Genomic DNA, 20,043 nt, shown 5'->3' on the forward strand with positions numbered 1-20,043 from the left:
GTGAAAATAATCAGCATCTCCCTTTAACAAGGCTTTTCGCCCACTAAACCTTTGCAAAAGTGGATAGAGATGTTTGCAAACAGAGCATATATTCCATTTTGTTCAGGCCTGCTCGGTGCCTTTACATCAGTGATGATTAAATTAGTGAAAACAATATAAAACTGTCCAAGATGCCATTTACCCTAAAATCTAGTGCAGAGGTATAGGTGATATATATGATATATTATGAGGAACTGACGTGAATGAATATGGTGGGCTTCTTATTCTTCTTGTGGGGAACCTTTTTAAGTGCTGTCGAAGCTTTGCTATAATGTTCTATCAAGACAATGACTAGTGAGTGGTATTGTGGATTACAGTGTACACGAGCTCTGTTAACCTAGCATTTTAAGATGACAGTTTAGTTTCGTTATATTCACAGTGTGAAAAGACATTATTTGTATATGTACATTAGTATATAATACTCTAAAAGACGCTTGTAAGAATAAAATAAGTTCGTTCTTCCTGTGAAAAATGTGGCTGGTTGAAATTAATAATAGTAGGAAAACATTTCAAAGTAGTTATTCTCTTAATTAAAGTTGGGAATACAACATATTGTAAGCATATATTCTATAAACACTAAATCAATATTGTATAAACGTTGCATAATATTTGTAAATGTAGAATCTGCAGGTTGCATGTGCTGCCTTTATCAAAATTACTTGGTTGCCAATTTATCTTTATTTTATGTCGTCGAGTCGTATTCAGAAATGAATAGATTTGGTGCGTAGATACAGAAGCACGAATAAGTAAACGATGTATTTACCTACGATTTCTTTCTGTGCACCTTCATGCGAAATAGTAAAAGCAACCGTATTAAATATTTTGTGATAAGATTTCTGTTTTTGTATTTCATAATTCTCTATTTATTTTTAAAAACCGTATTACATTTTGAATCAGTGTTCAGATGCCAAAGCTTTGACTGAATACATCATTGCGATGTAATGCCCGTATTTCGCGTAATCAGTTTTCTTCCAAGGTTGTCACTTAACATTCTATTATTTATTATTATTATTATTATTATTATTATTATTATTATTATTATTATTATTATTATTATGCAGCTTTCTTATGGAATAGGTTCCAAATTTTTAAAAAAATCATTAAATACACTGTGGTTTTAAGTATCGATCCATTATGAATGCGATTATTATTTAATGGTCTATAACCTATGCCGAAGACATTGAGGCACTTTAAATGAAGACGTGTTAAATAAAGACGTGGGTAACGTAGACGTACTATAGTAAGTATGCCACGAAGTGTGGAAAAACGCTCATACCTTACCAAATTATCCCAGAAATTAGTTCGCAATGCCTCAGTGCAACGGACCATTCGATAATATACCCTCGAAGTGTAGATTTTTAGATCGCGAGGTTACAGAATAGATTGAATTGTGCATACACATATTAGGCCGATTACGTCGTGTAGACAGGCCTAATATTGTGTGGGGTGCGTGCTTGCATGTAGGCTTAAACCATTTATTGTCCCCTTTGACGAATTAAGAATGAGAAGAGCTTGATTTGATCCCTTAAATGTCAGAGTATTAAATTAATGCAACTGTAGGCCTATCATCCGTCGGTCAAAGGAATTAGCTTTACGTCTCTTTAACGCGGGTTAAGGATTGAAAATAAGCATATCCTAAGGCCCTATTTGAAATTTTCTGACTAGTAAGCTACCGAAATGTCAGTTCGTATGTTACGCTTTGTGGTATGTTTTGAAGTTTCCCAGTTACCAAATATTGTGATTTATTAGATTATTTAGTATAGGTCGTTTTTGACTAATATCTAACGATTTATAATAATTATTATTTAATTATAATAACAATCTGGGAAGTTGGAAACGCATGCCTCTTTTAGGCCTGTAGGCCCCAAGACAGGCTGACATTTTCGCGTAAAATGATCTGAAACGTAGGCCTAGTACTTTTACATCACGATACTTATTTTGGACTCAGTAACGCCTGTTGTAAATGATTTTATAAGCATATTTGGATGTTAAAAGACTAGTTTGATCATGATAGGCTAGATATATGTCTATAAGACTGCCAAAATTAACTAGAAGAGATGAAGCAGCATCTTATACCTTAATAACGGATGAGCAGCCCTCGGCCGATTTTACTATAGGATTGTTAGTCTGCCCATATTTCCAAATGGATATCACGAAATGTTTTGAAAAGATTTTGTAAAATAGCTACATAGAAACTATAGAACATGTTACAACAAAACATTTCAGTAAACAAAGATTATATGCTATTGTAGGTTTGTTATAACAAGCACTGACACACGTTTTTGTACAAACAATTAAAACAGACATAAATTAGTTTGGTTGTTTTTTTTCTAAATGGTAACTATCGACAAACGTCCAGCAATGGTATTTCATGTTAACTTTTACTCCCGACAAAATATACAAACAGTTAAATTCATTATAAAACTTGTACGAGGAAATAACAGGATTTAAACTCCGGGATTAATTTAGAATAACAGGCTAAGGTCCTGCTTGTCCAGTCGTCCCACAAACAAGCGGATCACTGTCAACTTTGAGCGACTAAATCTAGGCTGCCCTTGTTCCAAATGAAACTCCCTTTTAACGGTAGGCTGTTGTTGAAAATAAAAATACATCACTTCTAAGATTGCACGTCGACTAATCCACCAAAAAAAAAAAAGATTTATGTGTATTTGCGCAGGCTAAAGTCAACGCATTTGCGCGAACTAGCGAAGACGATCAAGCAGTAGGCTTCAGAATGTTATTCTAACGCGAATTAAATTGCTGGGGACAATTTAAATAGTAATACTTAGCTAGTAAAACAGCACAGGATGGTTATGAAGGACCATCTTCACTGTCCTAGTCATATTCTTGAAAATAATCTAGAAACAGGTACTTTTTCTATTTGGTGAAACAAATATTTTAATATTTAATACCTTTAACTTTAAACATATTAATCATTTTAAAGCACAGACAAGCGGACCAAGCCAAAAATCGTACATAGCATAAAATAGCCTAAATAAAAGTGCAAAACGTTCAAATAATACTTGCAAAAAATGTTGATGTAGACACTCAATGACATTTTTATGAAATATTTTAATACTCATCACAGAAGATGAGTTAACGTAAATCAGTTCGGTTTTAGCCGTGTGTATTTAATTAAATAAATGTAATATTTTTTTTCTACTTGATGTTTTACATTGTATGTTCTTGGCTCGTTTACTTTTAAGTGATAATTTTATCTTACGATCGTCGTCCGGGCAAGAACTCTTCAACATATGAAAACTATTACTGGTGACTGTCTACTAAAAGAAATTGAGACGTTGTGTCTATTCAACATGCTGATATAAGATCCGCAGACACGCATCCCATGTGTCCTCAATAACATGAACCGACAAATTTGCAAAGCATTGTTGGCATATAGGCTTCTAAACAAATCACAGATATAAAAAAAACGTCCTGTCTAAAACGTTTTGTATTATTGGTTATATACAGTACATACAGCAGAATATTACATGATTGCAGTCTACAGGCCTAACTGACCTAAGGACATTTTATGGGCCTTATGGCCTAAGCATGTTTTCTTTCACTCTTTTTTTTAGTTACCCTGATTTGTTTTAAGGCGTTTCTCAACGAAAAGACGTGCAAGTTCACATTTCATATTTACATAAATAATTTATATTATCATATGATTCTTGGTACGGAGGGACGAATACAGTGAGGTTAAAACTTAAATACACTTTACCATAAATATAAACATTAAATTAAACAACTTAAAAATAGGCCTCCTGAATTTATTTGAACAGTATATAAATAATTTGGGCATCGAACTGTATCCTGTGCCGTTACCTTTTGGCAACTCTAGATGCAGCCTTAGCACAAAGGTAAGAGAGAGGTATAACCCCAAGACTACTTTTTTAATAGATCTGTGGCCGCGAAGCATATAAAACAACAGTCTATGACATATAATGTCATGCTTCTTGGTTTGGCCTTTTTCTCGATTATCATTGCTGCATTCGGTTTCTCCCTTTTCAAGCTGCGATTCAGTTTAGGAAAGAATTTGGAGCAACCCTTTTTTGATGAGACAAGATTCCAGGAAATCCGCTAGATACTCCTGGCGAGAAAGATGGTAAAGTTGTTCTGAGAGTGTCCGAAAGCAGCGTCTGTGTGGAGCACACGGGCACGCCGAAACCAGGAGCGCTCTGCTGGAGAGGCGACGGATGTTGACTCCCTGAGACAAAGTAACCTGGCTGTCCCTGTATTAACCCAACTGGAGACGTGCTCATCCCGTAAGTGTTCGTTAAACCAAGAGTGCCAGTAGAACTTCCAAGAATTGGCCGAGGCATGTCTCCATTACCCAGCTGTTCTACTCCAGGGAGCAACGAGCCGTAACTATGCCCCTGATTAAGAAATCCAGATGACGAGCTGTTGTAATGGGGATGATGTAAAGATAAAAATGGTGAAATTTGCCAATATAGAGGATTGTTTGCCCTGTCATTTATTCCCAAACCAAGTGGTGCGAACCGAAGCCCACGTTTAATCGCCAGTTTGCCTCTGGAAGTTGCCGAACGTCTCCGAAGTTTCCCTGTCGTCCCACCTATAAACACATCGTCACTCGAAGGATCCAGCATCCAGTAATTCCCTTTCCCCGGATCGTCGTAGTGTCGTGGCACTTTAACAAAACATTTGTTCAGACTGAGGTTGTGACGGATAGAATTTTGCCACCCTTGCTTATGCTCCCGGTAATATGGAAAATTTTTCATGATAAACTCGTAGATTCCGTTCAGCGTAAGCCTCTTCTCTGGGCTTTGTCTAATGGCCATCATGATAAGCGCGTTGTAGCTGAACGGAGGTTTGTCGAATTTTCCATTCTTCGTGGCTTCCGACGCACTTTCACCTTTACATTTACCGTCACCTTCTTTTGTTTTTTCTGTCTCATGCGGCAGAGTTTCTGTTTCGGCGGGTTCCACAGATTTTTCCGAATCTGAGCCTGAAGGAAATATTCTTTTCTCTGAAAGTCTTGAGTCCTGTTTGTCACTTTTCGACGGAAGCAATAGACTCTTAATACTAAACGAAGTGGATCTCTGTAGCATGGTCGGTTCTTTCTTATCTTCCATTCCGGGTAATCCAACAAAGGTCGGTTTTGTGTTTAAAAAGCACAGGTCAGCTGCGACCGAATCTAGGCATAGCACGCATGAAGGAACTTGTAGAACAGTAGTGGGCTCGGACTGGAATAAAGAAATAAGTAATTAAGGAGGTTCAGACTTATCACTACATCACCAGGGGGAGGAGCTTGTATACCTTAAAGTATTTAGTACATAGACCCCGGGCTTTACTCATCTTTTTTTTTTTTTTTTGAAATACAGTTAACCAATATGGGTAAATATTCCTGAAATGAATTACTAATGCATGTATAGCCACCGTAAAACTCTCTCTCTCTCTCTCTCTCAATCACACACACACACACACACACACACACACACACACACACACACACACACACACACAAACACACACACACACACACACACACACACACACACACACACACACACACACACACACAAAGAGCACAAGCAATGCACAAATGTGCTCGCACCGCCCTCTGTGGATGAAAAAATATACACGCACGAATTACCATAATGTACGTTACTGATTTAATTTTGAGTCCCCTTAAGTGACGCTGTCCTTTGATCACTAAGTTGAATTTCTGGTAGTGAATTTCTCCAAAACGTCACTGATTGACGATGGAAGTACATCCTTATAGTTATTAATTGTGCTTGTTTCTACAATATCAAATTATGTGCTGTAGGACGTAGAGGATTTTTAGTGTTTTGAATTAGTGCTATTAAAATAAAATCAAGTCTTTTTTGGAAAGACGGTATTCAGAAGCGATGAATTAACTGAACGCCACATGTTTGTCTCACTGTCGTATATTTTTGTTAGTGCCCAAGGCTTCTTTTTTAAGGTTTATTTTTTATTTGTTTATTTACGTCCTTATTTCGGCATGTTTTTGAAATGTTATCTCACGGTAAGTTTTTATTCCCTACCTTTCTGTCAGCCTGCAGCTAACCACCCAAATAATTTCTTTGCAAAACTTTAAATAGTTGAAAAGGTTACAAGTTTTAAATGAACAAGGTTACACGCAGAAAAAGTGTTATAAATGCTACATATACCCGACAAGCATTTATCGGAAACACATTTTATAAACTATTTTATAGTTTCTATTCCATGGTTTATTTTTTATCTCATGGGTTGTAATCGTTTTGCACTGTGGTTTTTAACCATTACTAACAATAAATTCCGGATGGAGTGACTGCACACAAGCCGGGCGGATGTACGTCTTAGACACGATTACAGGCATGTCTCCGCAATGTCAAGCACATTCCTTCACAACAAACTCGGCTTGGCACGGTGTATTAACGAAGTACAATGCTCCGAGCCAAACGGCACTGAAGAAACGGTAAAAATGAATGAGAGGCATGAAGCGAGCGTTACGTCAAAACATTATACCATGGCAAGATGGTTGCAGACGCGGTCATCTGTGCAATACTGCCCCCTTAGGGTGATCGCTGCCGGTGCATCGAGTTCAAGCGCTCAAGCAATGCCAGACCTAATAACAAATAAATCATCTTCCTAGTCTCCACGGTCAGCCGAGGTTTACGCTATAGCCTTATAAAAGCACAGGTGAAGAAGCCTTTCTCAGTGGTAACACCTCGGACATTCTGGGTCAGGCTTTTTAGAGCTGGTCAGCGGGACGAGGTAAAACAAGGTAGAGCCACACACACACACACACACACAAAACATAAGCTTTTCAAGCTTTTAAAATCCTTTGGATGGGCCCCTCATTGTGAAAATGGACAGCTGTTTGTGTACATAAGCACACGCGTTCACGTGCACACGCTTGTGCTAATTCCACTTTACCTTGTATGACCTCTGTGTACAAAAATAATAAATGTGTTTTGTAGCTAAATTCATTGTAATTAGTAATAAAAATTCAACATGAAATATTTAATCTTTTAGGAAGAAAAGTGCTGCTGGTGATAATTGGGTACTTTTAGGAAAGCGTGACCATTCTTAACGCTAATTTTCCTGTAGTATTTTCACCCTTTTGACGTTTTCTGCTAATAGCGTTCAAATGGCGCACTGGGACTTCAAATCATTAAGTTGTATTGTTTTTCTGGGTCTGATGCATGCTTGAACCCATGCCTGGAAGCTGTGCAAAAATGTATAGGTGTAGTTTTAGATTGTTACCATTTGAATGAAAAGAAGACTTTGGAAATGTACAAACTGGAAATGTACAGGGCCATCAAAATGTACGTTTATCTTATTACATTCCGTAGTGCAAAACACATTTTGTGTTCTCCTAGAATTTTTGTGCCATTACTATGTGATATGTGATAATTGAAGCTGGTTTCACCTCCTAAAACCACAGAAACACTTTCTTCAGCACCTCCATATGAACCGTCCTGTTTTTTGGAAACCTTGTGTACATCACTGCAATTTTGATTAACTATACATGTTAATAACTTTTATATATATATACATATATAATTATTGCTTAGAAGTAGAGGTATTCAAAATCGCATTCATAAAGTATGTAGAGCACAGTGTAAGCAACAGTAGATTCATAGAAGTATTTAAAAAACCTTCATTATCAACGAGTCTGAAGTACTGCTTGGCAATTACCATGGTATTCTCAATATGGAGTATGAGCTGTATGGTCCATACATAATCTCATGGTATCTCATGGTAATTCGTATTTGTTTGGTGTGGATTTTTCTCCTGATTCTCCATCAGTTTGTAAAGTCTGATATGACATTGTGAATAGATATAATAGACCATCAGAAACATACATGATAAGAAATACTACTGTAGCGTGTTTGAACCACTAGAAAAAAGTTATGAAATTTTACATATTTAAAAATATACAGAAAGCAAACTTATTCAAACATGCAATACATCCTCAGTTTCCTTCTATCCAGTTTCTTTTCTGAGAATCTGCATGTCTTATCGGTGCTTACAAATGTGAAGCGAGAAATTCTAAAAATCTCAAGGTTTATAAGTGTACTCTACACACTCTTTATAAAGTATAATGTAAATGAACACTAGAATCGTACAAATAGATAAAACAAAAAATGTACAATTTTAATAATTTTAGTTAAGATGCCACACAAACATTTGACCTTAATGTTTTTACAACATATTATATAGTAAGATAATTTTAAAATGTTATAACAATATTATGATCTATTAATCAATACCTTTACAAAGGACAGACTGAATGACAATTTAAAAAAGTATAAATCTTTTTTAAAACAATACAGAAACTGTTAAGACTGTTAAGGCATGGCGTGTCCACTCATGTCAACTTTAATGTGGGGTGCGAAGCTTTTGAGAACTGGAGTGAAGAAGTTCTCAGTGATATGGACCTGTCCATCAGACTTCACTTCCTCTCACAGAGACAGAAGAGCACCTCCCACAGGCGCTGCTTGATCCTCCAGCCCAGTTCCAGCCTGTATGGCTTGGCCTGACCATAGGGACTCCTGAGCATAGGATCCACCACAGAGTGATGAATTCTTTGGTACTTCGGCACACTGTGACCTTGGCTCACCAGGGGCACATCCCTGCTTAGCTGCCCACCAATGCAGCTCATTTCTGGGTTCGAGGCAGGAGCAGTGCTTGAGAGTGGACTGAGGTCTGGCAGAACAGCAGCGGTGGTGATGTAGCGCACCTCCAGAAATTCTGGTGTTTTTCCTCAGACTCTTCTGCCTGGAAGACAAGCACTGAGACACTGTGCTGGCTCCCAGATGGTGGAATGAACTTCCTCTCTGGACAGCAGAGTCCCTTGCAGTCTTTAAACGCAGACTGAAGACACATCTATATTTAAATGACCACTGATCCTGCACTTATGTCGAGTAAAATATGTTGAGTAACTCTAGTACTTATTGAAGGGTATTGTTTATTGCACTTTTCGTTGTCTGAGGGAGAGCTTATATGTTTTGCACTTCTAGGTATCAGCATTGATCCCTGTATTTCAATGGCATTCTAAGTTAATGGTATATGGAACTTTGTCCTACTGTACTGTCTAGGATACATTCTATGAGTAAATGACAAAGCACGTTTGTATGTCACTCTGGAAAAGAGCGTCTGCCAAATACTGTAAATGTAAATAATTATCCATCTATATGGATAATATATTTTTATCTAATAACTCTTTATTCAATGAAGTAAAGGATTTTTTAGCAAAAGTGAAAAGTTTGTCAGCCAAACGCAAAAAGTAGCTGAATATGTTCATAGATTTAGCTCCTTAGTTCAGTCTTTCATGAGTCAATCATGGTGTTTAGAACTGGAAAAACACTGTATTGTGCTAGGGCTCACCAGGACATCCAGACACCTTTTGACAGACAGTAATTTTAACTACCAGGTGAACATTATAGTCTTGTACTTTTTCTTGCTGCTGGCAAAATATGTATAGTCAAAACTATATGTACTGTTTAACATCAAAATATAAACACTATATATAAAAAAATCCCCCACTTTTTTCATTAAACTCATGTCCTCTCCCAGAGACCTGTGTTCTTGAGGATCCTACATAGAATCTTAGCTGTTCCCAGGACTGCAATGGAATGAGATCTCGGAAGGTGTTCTTGGGATCTGCTGGAGCCACTCTCCCAGTTTGGAGGTCACAGCCCCTAGTGTAGATCATTTGAATAAATGATTGTCCTGTTTGTCTGCTATGAGCTACCATATCTGCAAGTGTTCTGTGACTAAACCAATCAGAGTGCAGCAGTCTGCCTAGGTCCAATTATAAAAGGAATCTCTAAGATGAGGCTATACTTACTAATTTCTCAAGATTGTTAATTAACAAAGTCAGCGGTTCATTTTGAGTCTGCATTGTTCATTTGATGCAATGACTAAGACTCTACACCTAGTGCTCCAATTACCACAAGAACTACTGTTACTTTCACCTACCACATCTTTTCTAGCGCTACTTATAGGCCATGCCACTTCTCAAGCTTTTTTGTGTTCCTTGTTCCTGATACTGCTTAATAAATAAATTATAATAGATTATATTATATATATATATATATACACACACACACAAAGCAAACTTATTTAAACATACAATACATTCTTAGTTTCCTTCTATCCAGTTTCTGTTCTCAGTATCTGCATGTCTTATCTGTCCTTACAAATGTAAAGGGATAAATTCTCATCTTTTACCTGAAGGTTTGTGTAGATGTCCATCACTGCCTTGCTGAAGTGGTGCTCCCTATGTCTATGTCTATGTCTTTCTCTTTTTTGTCTTAGAAGTTTATACCTTTGTGGTTGATCAGTGTGGGTTTTCTCTGTAGGCTGCAACAAAATAGAAAGCACAGAGTCAGGCAGCAGTAAGCCATCTTTTGATGAAAATTTGTATAATGAACTAGGATAGTTCTGCTTAGGACAGAACAAGTTCTAGGCCCAATATGATTTGCAGGCGCAATGGACCATGTTTTTATTATTTTTAATTTTTAAGGCAAAGGTAATTTACTTCTGACTGCAATGAGATGCACGCTAGTTTATGTGGTGAGAGGTCTGTGCTTTTTTGCCCTCAGTAAACAATCCATTCACCTATTCATTGAACAATTGACATACATATATGTGCATTTTTGACTTTGACACACAGCTAGCAAACTAAATCTAATTACAACTTCTTAAATGTTATTTCTTTAATGGGTATTAACAGTCTTAGTAGTATATTAGAGTACTATTATTATTATTATTATTAATAATAATCATAATCATAATCATAATCAATAATAGCTGAGATAGGCTGTGGCAAATTTTCCTGACATTGAGCTAGGGTAGATTGTGGCAAGTTCTTCTGTTCTTGGTGCACTTCTTCATGTTTCAACATGTGTTTTGTAAAGCCTGTCTCTCTTAAAACTGTCAACAGCTAGGACAACAATAATGTGGTATTTTATGGCAAATGAGGTGATATTTGAACATTTGGAATTCTGAACTGAGTAACAAAGAAAGTGTGTCAGCAATCATACAATCAAACTTTCTAATTTTGTCATGTAACTAGAAAACTATGTTAGATATATCAGACAACTGAATAATCATTTAGATGTGTAATATAAATGAAAAACCACCCAGGACAGGTAAAGGAGACCAGTTTCCTTTTGGTGCTCATCATATTTGATTTTGTCTCTCATACACAGAGGACAATGAAAGTTGCTGCACTTAGTCCACTGGTATGCCTCAGTGGTCTCATACAAGTGTTTCACAGAGACATGAACCTGAAAATGACAATTAAAGAATATACCTAGACTGAACATTTTACACAGAGGCAAAGCCAGCAATGTGTATCATCATGTTGACTAATATATATGATCACTGTTCTGACACATTACAAGCTTTTCTTTAGTGCTTATGCAAATTAAGTATTCATAATTGGTATGATGTTTTACACAAGCCACTGAAATTCATCTTTAATGGGCTCTATGATAACTGGTGGTAGTCATTGGTTTATGCTGTCTAATTAAAATGCACAAGACATGCTCACGTCTTCTTTTAGTTTTTGTTAGTACACAGACAGCTTAAATGATAATTTAATAAGCTCACGTTACCATATCTACATGGGCATTTGGCTATATATTTCACTGAACGTGTTGCTCTAATTCATACATACAGTTACCTGCTTGAGTCCGTCGACCTTTGATATGACTTTTAATAAGACATTACCCGAAACCTCCCCCTAAAGCTGACGACAACAAAAAAACTTAAAAACTAACTTTAGCTATGTTCCCACAATTTAAAAGTCTGCTAAATTAGCTAGATAGTAGGTTAAATCACGGGATATTACTACTAAACATTGTGTGAAACTGTGCAATTTCACTTGTTACTTACAATTGCTCACTTGCTGGCAGTTGCTGACACCAGAAACGCACACAGCAACATAAATGTAGCCAATCAGCGTCCTCGAATCTGAAGCCTAATGGCGCTTCATTTATCTACCCAAGAGAACTTTGGTGAACTGCACGTTACTGGGGAGCTTCCTGAGGTGGCCGCGTAGCTAGCTAGTCAAGTTGTGTACTGTGTATTTTGTGCTAGTTTTTCATTTATAGTACCAATGAATTAGTTAAGATAGTGAAACCTAGGTTTCGCTAGTGCTAATTAACTTTTAGCTAACGTTAACTTAGTTCTCTAGCTAACTTGGTGGTTTAGTTTAGTGGTTCTAGTTAATTGAACTGGCGAGCGTTCGCTAATTGTTAGCTCGTAGCTTGTGAACGTTAGCTAGCTAGCTAACTAGCTGTGTTTTAGTGGTGGTTCTGGCGAACTGAGCTTACTTTCCAGTTATGACGTTTAAGCAGTTGTAATGTGTAATTTTTGATACCCAATGTATAGCTAGATAATAAAAGGCCACTGCATTAACTTTTAAAATGCAAGCCTTCTTTTACAGTAAAGAAAATATTCAAATATTTTTCTAATTATGCATACTGTCCCTTCTATCAGAACAAATTAGAGCTGCAACTAAAGATAATTATCATATATTATTCTGTTGATTTTTAATGCAAATGAAATATTTTCTGGCTATTTCCCAGATCCCTAGTTGTATGTGTTAAGCTGTATTGGGATCGTTGTGGAAAATGACTGAGTATGTCACCAACAGCCCCACCTAGTATATTCTTTACCAGCCTCCACTGGTAAATGCATTTAGGATTTTTTCTATCATCTTCTGTCTTTCACTAATAAACATAAATAGCACCAATTTGACTTAGCAAATTGGATTGTGTTTATAAATCAGAACTTGTGGTTTGCATAAAAAAACCTTTTGCATGGTTCCTCAATATCCTTTTACAGTATTCTTTTATTGAATGGAAGACTTCACCAGACCTTGCCAGGGCAGCATTCTTGTACAGAGAAAGTACTCCACACTCACGCATCAGGTAAACCACTACATTTGCATGTTGAGACCAAGAAATGCTTCTGGTCAGTTTTTATAAAGCAGTGTAAACCTGTTGGCCCGAGTGCCACAGGACGCACAGACTCTCGACGGTGAATCACGTTTATTAACATGAAACGTAGACAGCATAGGTGGCACTCACAACACTTACTGTGAACATGACTATACACTTAAAGATTGCATATACCTTAATAGTGACTATACAAACAAACGTTACCGCTACATAGTCAGCGACAATGACCGACAGGGGTTTAAATAAACAGATAAACATGTTAACATTAAACCCTGTGCAGGTGTGTGCAATCCCGGGGGTGCGTGGTTACAAAGAATGCACGTGAGGATTGCCTCCCCGCGGGTGGCCGTACCACGTGACTCGTGTGGGGCGGAGCTTTCCGTGACAAGCGGACACCATAGATGGGTAAGTTCTCTGCAAAGCAGACTTAAATGTTAGCAGTGCTTTGTAGTTTTCCTTTGTATTTAAATATATTAAATGCATTCTGTCATGAAGTTATGAGATTAGATATAAACTGTCACCTTTAGGCAAATGCGAGTTATACTGTGTATGACTATGTATGTGACGAATAAACCGAACTTGAACTTGAAATGTTTTTCTGTGGCTGATTACTGTATTTTCCTATGTTTTCTTTTATAAAAACAGATGAGATCATCAAAAAATCAGCACCCTGAATGCCGGTTTTTGGAATAACTCCATTAAAATATTCTTACAAATGTGAAGGGGGTGGGGGGGATTTTCCTTTTTCTAAAAATCTGTGTAAATGATTGCACTGTTTGTTTGGATTTATTTTGTTTTATGCAGAGGAACTTTACCAACCCCAACATGAACTGTGCTTTTCCTTTTGTCAACTCCATTAGTCATAATGAAGCAGGTGTACTAGCATGTAATTTTTTAAGTTTTTAATTTAAATTTAAAGTAATCCTTTAAGTTCTCCTTAGTATTATTTTATTTTACATCTGTGTCATGATGTCCAGCCTAGTGAGAATTGCACTGGACCCAAGAGATGGCCAATGGGCTGTTTCATTGTTTTAGTCTTAATAAAGTCTTTGTCTATGTTTTCCTTTATTCAGGTTCTACATAGAAGCACCAGGCACTTCACTATAAAGAAGCATCAGACCAACTACAGAGTAAACTAATAAGAATCACTGCGTGTAATATAGCACTCTTCCTCAGGTCTAGATTTGAATTAGACAGTGCTAAATCTTATTCTTTTTGTCCAGTGATATTATTTACAGGGCACCGATCTCCAAATTCATAATGTACAGTTTTCATACGTATGGAACATTGTAACTTTCTATGTCCGTTCTCCCTCATTATTCTTTGAGGGATATGGGTTGGCATGTAGAATCGTTTTTCTCTTCAAGTTTTTTTTTTTTTTTCCCACTGAACTGCAAAATCATGTAAGAACATCAGCCTACTATCTAATGTAATCTCAACATACAGTTGAGACGTTGAGGAATACAAGTTTCAAGATACAGTCTGAAGTATTCTTATTGGTGTACAGCGCTCGTAGTATTATCCCCCTAATGAACGGTTTTAAAAACAAAAATTATGACCACTGCCGATAGAGGAACAGATATCTGAACTTTTCTAACTTAAGAATATATATTTTTTAAGTTGCTCTTTTCAATTCAGCTAAAACAGGGTTCATGTGTGTACAATTGTTTAGTGGCTAGGCAGTGGCTTAAATATTTCAGACATACGACTCTTGATTTGATTCTTGATTTCAATAGCACACTTTCGCCCTCTGTTGATTATAACAAGCATGCAGTGCCTTAAAAATTTTAAATGGAGAACTTCATCAGTTCTTTATATTACATCTAAAAGGTTATTGAAACAAATGAATATTCTTTAGATACCTTATTACTCTGTGCACTTAACTGTTTCCTTCCCTTTATAGGCTTATGGACTACCACACCACTGTGGAGCTCACAATAACTCATGGACCTTTTAACGGTGCGACTTCCTCTTTAAATTTTACACAAATCAATATTCTTATGTGTTTCCCTACTTTGGCACAGATGTCTGTTTTTGAATGGTGAGTAATTTGTGTGTTTTTGCTCTGCATTTTGTTAATTAGGATGTGCAGTTCTTAAACATGCCATTGAATATCTGGAATATTCGTAACTGCATTATTAGCCATTGCATGTAAATATGCAGTCTTAAGACACTGACAAAGTGCTGTTGTTGTAGCAGAGTTTCAAAATGTACCTAAACTCTAAGCTCCTGCTGGATTTAATTTCAACCCTAACCTAACAGGTAGTCTAGTTCAACTGGGGTACTTTAATGTTAAACTCTCAGCACATTTGTTATAAACATGTATAACAGACTTTTGGGTATGTTCCCAATGGAAGGAAGCAGTGAGGTCGGAGTCCAACACTTGGGAGGCTGGTATCCAGCAGTACTCCTCTGGTCCATATCCTTCCCAGTCCACGAGGTACTGGACCTGCAAGCCCCTCCGTCTGGAATCGAGGAGGGCCTTTACAGTTTATGTGGGACCTCCCTCTATCTCCAAGGGAGGAGGCAGCGCACTCAAGGAGCTCTCCTCTTCCATGAGGGGACCTTCCACAGCTGGCTTCAGGGTCAACACATGGAAGGCCCTAGATGCCCGGCTGTGCCCGGGCAAGCCAACACGGTAGGTAACCTTATTAATCTGCTCCGAGATGGGTAGGGACCCTCATACCTCGTGGCTATCTTCCCTGTGGCGCCGGCGCGGCCGTCCCTCGTGGAAATCCACACCCATTGTCCGGGTTCGTAGCTGGGGGTATCCCCACGTCTCCTATCCGCCTTTCTTTTATAGTTGGCTATAGTTTTGTGCAATTTCTGGTTGGCTTCCTCCCACACCTGCTCGCTGCACTGACACCACATCTCCACTGCCGGCTGGTCAGACGTGGGGGGATTCTATGGATACAGTGGGGGCTGGAACCCTAAAACACCTTCAAAGGGGTTTAAGCCTGTTGCCGCATGCCGAAGTGATTTCTGGGCATACTCCATCCAGGGGAGGTAGGTGCTCCAAGTCTCAGAGTGCTTCTGGTAGTACAGTCTGAGGAACTTGGCTAGCTCCTGATTTACTCTTTCCACCTGCCTGTGATAAAGTTTATTGCTAGGTGAGACCTGGGTCTCATCAGTTTGGGTAGTGGCAGCAGTTTACCTGCAGGTGGTGTGTGAGGAACCTTGCTGCAGGCACACTCGGTGCAAGACGGCACATACCTTACAATGTCCCTGTGCATGGCCAGCCACCAATAGCGAGCACTCAGCAGCTGCGCCATGTGGGTTGCTCCTGGGTGGCCTGTCCCTACGGAGGTGTGTGCCCACGTAATAAGGGCTTGGCGTAGGCGGAGAGGGGCAAAGAGGTGGTTTGGCAGGCAGTGCGGATTTGCCGCCTCTATCTGTTGGTCCAGGTCCCAGTTTAGCGTTGCCAGGAAACCGGTGGGTGACCGTCCTCTAAGAATCAGTGCGGTGTTATTTTTTGTAATTGCAGAATCAATGGACATAAGCAGCAGCAAAACGGATGGTTTCTTTCTCGTGAACTTTATAGTCCATTAGACCTGATCCTATAGATCAGGATAAAATCTCCATACCAAAACATCTGTTGATTAGCATGATGGAAATTTAAAGAACGGTGGAATGAGCACGCAAATCCTTTACTGCTGAAACATCAGAAATTATGTAATTTTACACAGAAAAAAACCCCTCAGCATTAAAAACTGCTGTTGACTGAGTCTTAATGTAAATATAGTAGGTTTAGGAAGTGTAACGGTGAACAGTAAGGAGGCAGACGTAACTGTGGAAAAGAGCGAGATTTTTTAGGGGCAAATCCAGAGTCGTAGTCATTGTCACAGTCCAGGGTCAAATTACTAACATGGAAAGTCTGAGAATTCATGATAAACTAAACAAAAGTGCACAAAGACATACCAGGGATGCAGGCTATAACAAAGGAGCGAGGATAAACATTCAGGCTTAGATTCACATGTACGGAAGCCTCGCTTAACAAACAGCGGCTGGACTTACTATAATCAGCAACAAGACTAAACAAAAACAGGGCTTAAATACATGGTCAGATGAGCACTAAACAAGACTCAAGTGCAAATTATAAGGGGTGGAGAAAACTAAATGAAGGAACGGAACCACAACAAGGAAGTCAATCAAAACACATTAGAAACTGTGGAGACATGGACGCTAGGAGGGTGGACAATGGTGACAGGAAGCTTGTTTCAGTCATGGATGTCTTTGGCAAAATAAATATAACTAAAAAGCAACTCATCTGTCCTAATAACCAAATAATAACCAAGTTCTTCTTTATTTCTAAATAATATGCCTTTGGGAAATTGTATAACTGTTTTCTTCTATATTGTTATGTGTTATATTACTTTCTTTTATTCAGAAACACGAGAGACTCAGGTGAAAAGTGTGATAGAAAGGATTCACTTATTATATCTTAAAACTTGTCTCACCTAACCGCAGTTTATTAGATAAATGTATACCTATTTTTATGTTTTTGTGTTTCAGATGTTTCATTCCTTTTCTTTGAAAGAAAAATGCCTTAACTTAATCAAAGATTAGGATTGGAAAAAAAAAATCATAGATGCCCCCAGATTGACAGTTAAATACCATATATTAAATACAATAGAGACTGATGTCTTGTTTTTCTCTGAACATTTCACAGTGCATCTAGAATTTTAATAGTTGTTTATTTCTGCTCAATTTTTTTGAAGTAATTATCTTATTATTTATTGATCAGATGATGCCTCACACCACTGTGGAAACAACACCAGGTTCATGTTTTAGTTTCAGGAATGAGCGCAGGACTGTTTTGAAAGAGCAAATACAAACACTAACAAGAACAGAACACAGAAAACCGGAAGGAGAAGCTCCTATCCTTTTTGAGTTACTTACTGAGATCATTCTCATAGCAAGTTCATTTCATCTTGTGTACTTGTTGTGCGGTGAGCCATTTCTATATTGGCTGAGAGAAGGAGCAGACTTGTTCAGGTCACAGAACCATTTACATTTAACAACAGAAGCTTGTCAGCGGAGGATGTACTTGCTCACACCTTTTAGTTCGATTTCTTTTGTGCACACTACAGACTGTAACCTTGAGATACTTGAATTCACACTTGTGTATGTGTGCCGACTGTTAGCTCTTCTTCGCATATGCATCCGCCTCCATACCGCTGACTGTTACACGAAGACACTAACATTATTATTATTATTATTGTTATTGTCATCTATATGTAGAGTTTCTGTATTGTTTAAAATTTGTTTTAGCTTTGCTTTAAAATTTAGTCATTCAGTCTGTCCCTTCATGAGATGTCGTAGTAATAGCATTCAAAATGTATTTTGCAATATAATAAATATATTGTAAATAACAATAAATGTTTAAGGTGTGACATCTTAACTAAACTTAAAACTGTACATCTTTGGAATTTTTTCTAATATTACAATTCTAGTATTGATTTACATTTCTCATCAGTGGAGGAGGTACTTGCTCAAACCTTTCCGTTCGATTCCTTTTGTACACACTACAGACTGTGACCTTGAGATGCTTGAATGAAAATTGAACATTCACGCTTGTGTATGTGTGCTGATTGTTAGCTAATGCATCAGGGAAGTAGTTGGGAGCAAACCTTTGAGGCAATTGTCTTTCAGGCAAAGTGTCTGTATTCAGGCGAGGACATTTGTGTGTTCAAGTCCGTGCCCTCTACTTCATTATCTGTACTTTACTGAGAAAGACCTGACACTGTAATGCCGTTGCCTATTCAAGGGCCAAAACAACAACAATCTTAGTTATCAAAGACTCACTCCACCCTGACCACAGCTACTTCTTTGTCACCATGACAAAACAAACCACCATCGCAGCTTGAGAGCAAAAATCAAGCCTCTTAAAAGGTGTTATGTTCCACAGGCAGTTTGACATCTTAATGCGGTACACATGAACTCAATTTTCTTTCCATACATGCACATTGCACTTGTAATGTTTCTTAATTTTTCAGCCTCTCATTTCTCTCTCTACATGACAATACTACAAATTTTTTTGCAAAGCACTAAATGTTATTCTAGCCATTTATGGCCTTTCTCCATTCGTGTACACAAATTCCAGTATGCATATATCCAGTATCCAGTAATTCCAAATGTCATCAAAAGAGATATCTGTTGCTAGCTGAACATCTCCAACTTGTAAAATGCAATGTTTCTTCTTTGTGTCAAACTAACTTAAAAATAGAAACATCCAAAAATGGCCATGTTTCTTGTCAACATACCGGTGTTGGGAACTATGGGAATACTTGCACGTGACCTTCGATAGCTCAGGTGGTAGAGTGGAGGACTGTAGCAGTTAAAACTGTTATCCTTAGGCCATTGATTCAAATCTTGAAGGATTCTTGTCTTTTCACATACAATCTAACATTGTATGTGAGCAAAAGCAGAGGATTTTTCCTTACCAGGAATCAAACTAGGGCCACAGCGCTGAGAGCACTGAATGCTAGCCATTAGATCATCAGGGACAAAGGTGTCACCTATCTGGTAACCTCCATTTTTAAAAGTCTGCACTCCTACTATACTGACGATGTTTGGATGCATACTGGATTTGGTATGCTGTAACGAGTGGTGGCCTGAGTGCCACAGGGCGAGGGGCAGGACGCACAGAATCCAGCGACTGAGATGTACATTTATTTACATATATACATAAAACGATAACAGCACTCACAAGTATTATGAACATTAACACGAACATGAAACGGTTAACAAGAAACAAGCACAATAAACACACACACGTTTAGCAACGAACACTACATCAAAACGTTACATCCACAATGACCAACAATCCTGCACACTACAATGATTGTTTAAATACACAAACAAAACAAGGTGCAGGTGTGTGCAGGTGTTGCCACAAACAGATCCTCCCACTTCATGTGGCAGGCCAACCCATGTGACTCGCGGGAGGTGAGCGTTCCGTGACATATGCATGAGCAGAAACGGGCCATAAAGCAAGTTATTCATCTTTCTTTTTGTTCTACAAAAAAATTTAAGTTTGCAAGAGTCAGGACTCTTTTTA

The 20,043-nt window shown here is 38.0% G+C and overlaps 1 protein-coding gene across 1 annotated transcript; it reads right to left on the minus strand.

Moving 5' to 3' along the window:
* Positions 1-2,322: 2,322 nt before the first annotated feature.
* foxg1d (forkhead box G1d) lies at positions 2,323-5,254 on the minus strand. The gene has a single exon (XM_026996437.3). It carries the CDS (start codon positions 5,130-5,132, stop codon positions 4,059-4,061), a length of 1,074 nt encoding a protein of 357 aa, XP_026852238.1. The 5' UTR covers positions 5,133-5,254; the 3' UTR covers positions 2,323-4,058.
* Positions 5,255-20,043: the final 14,789 nt, after the last annotated feature.

The sequence above is a fragment of the Electrophorus electricus genome, chromosome 5 (assembly GCF_041902795.1).
Source record: "Electrophorus electricus isolate QZ-2024a chromosome 5, ASM4190279v1, whole genome shotgun sequence".
Taxonomy (NCBI): domain Eukaryota; kingdom Metazoa; phylum Chordata; class Actinopteri; order Gymnotiformes; family Gymnotidae; genus Electrophorus; species Electrophorus electricus.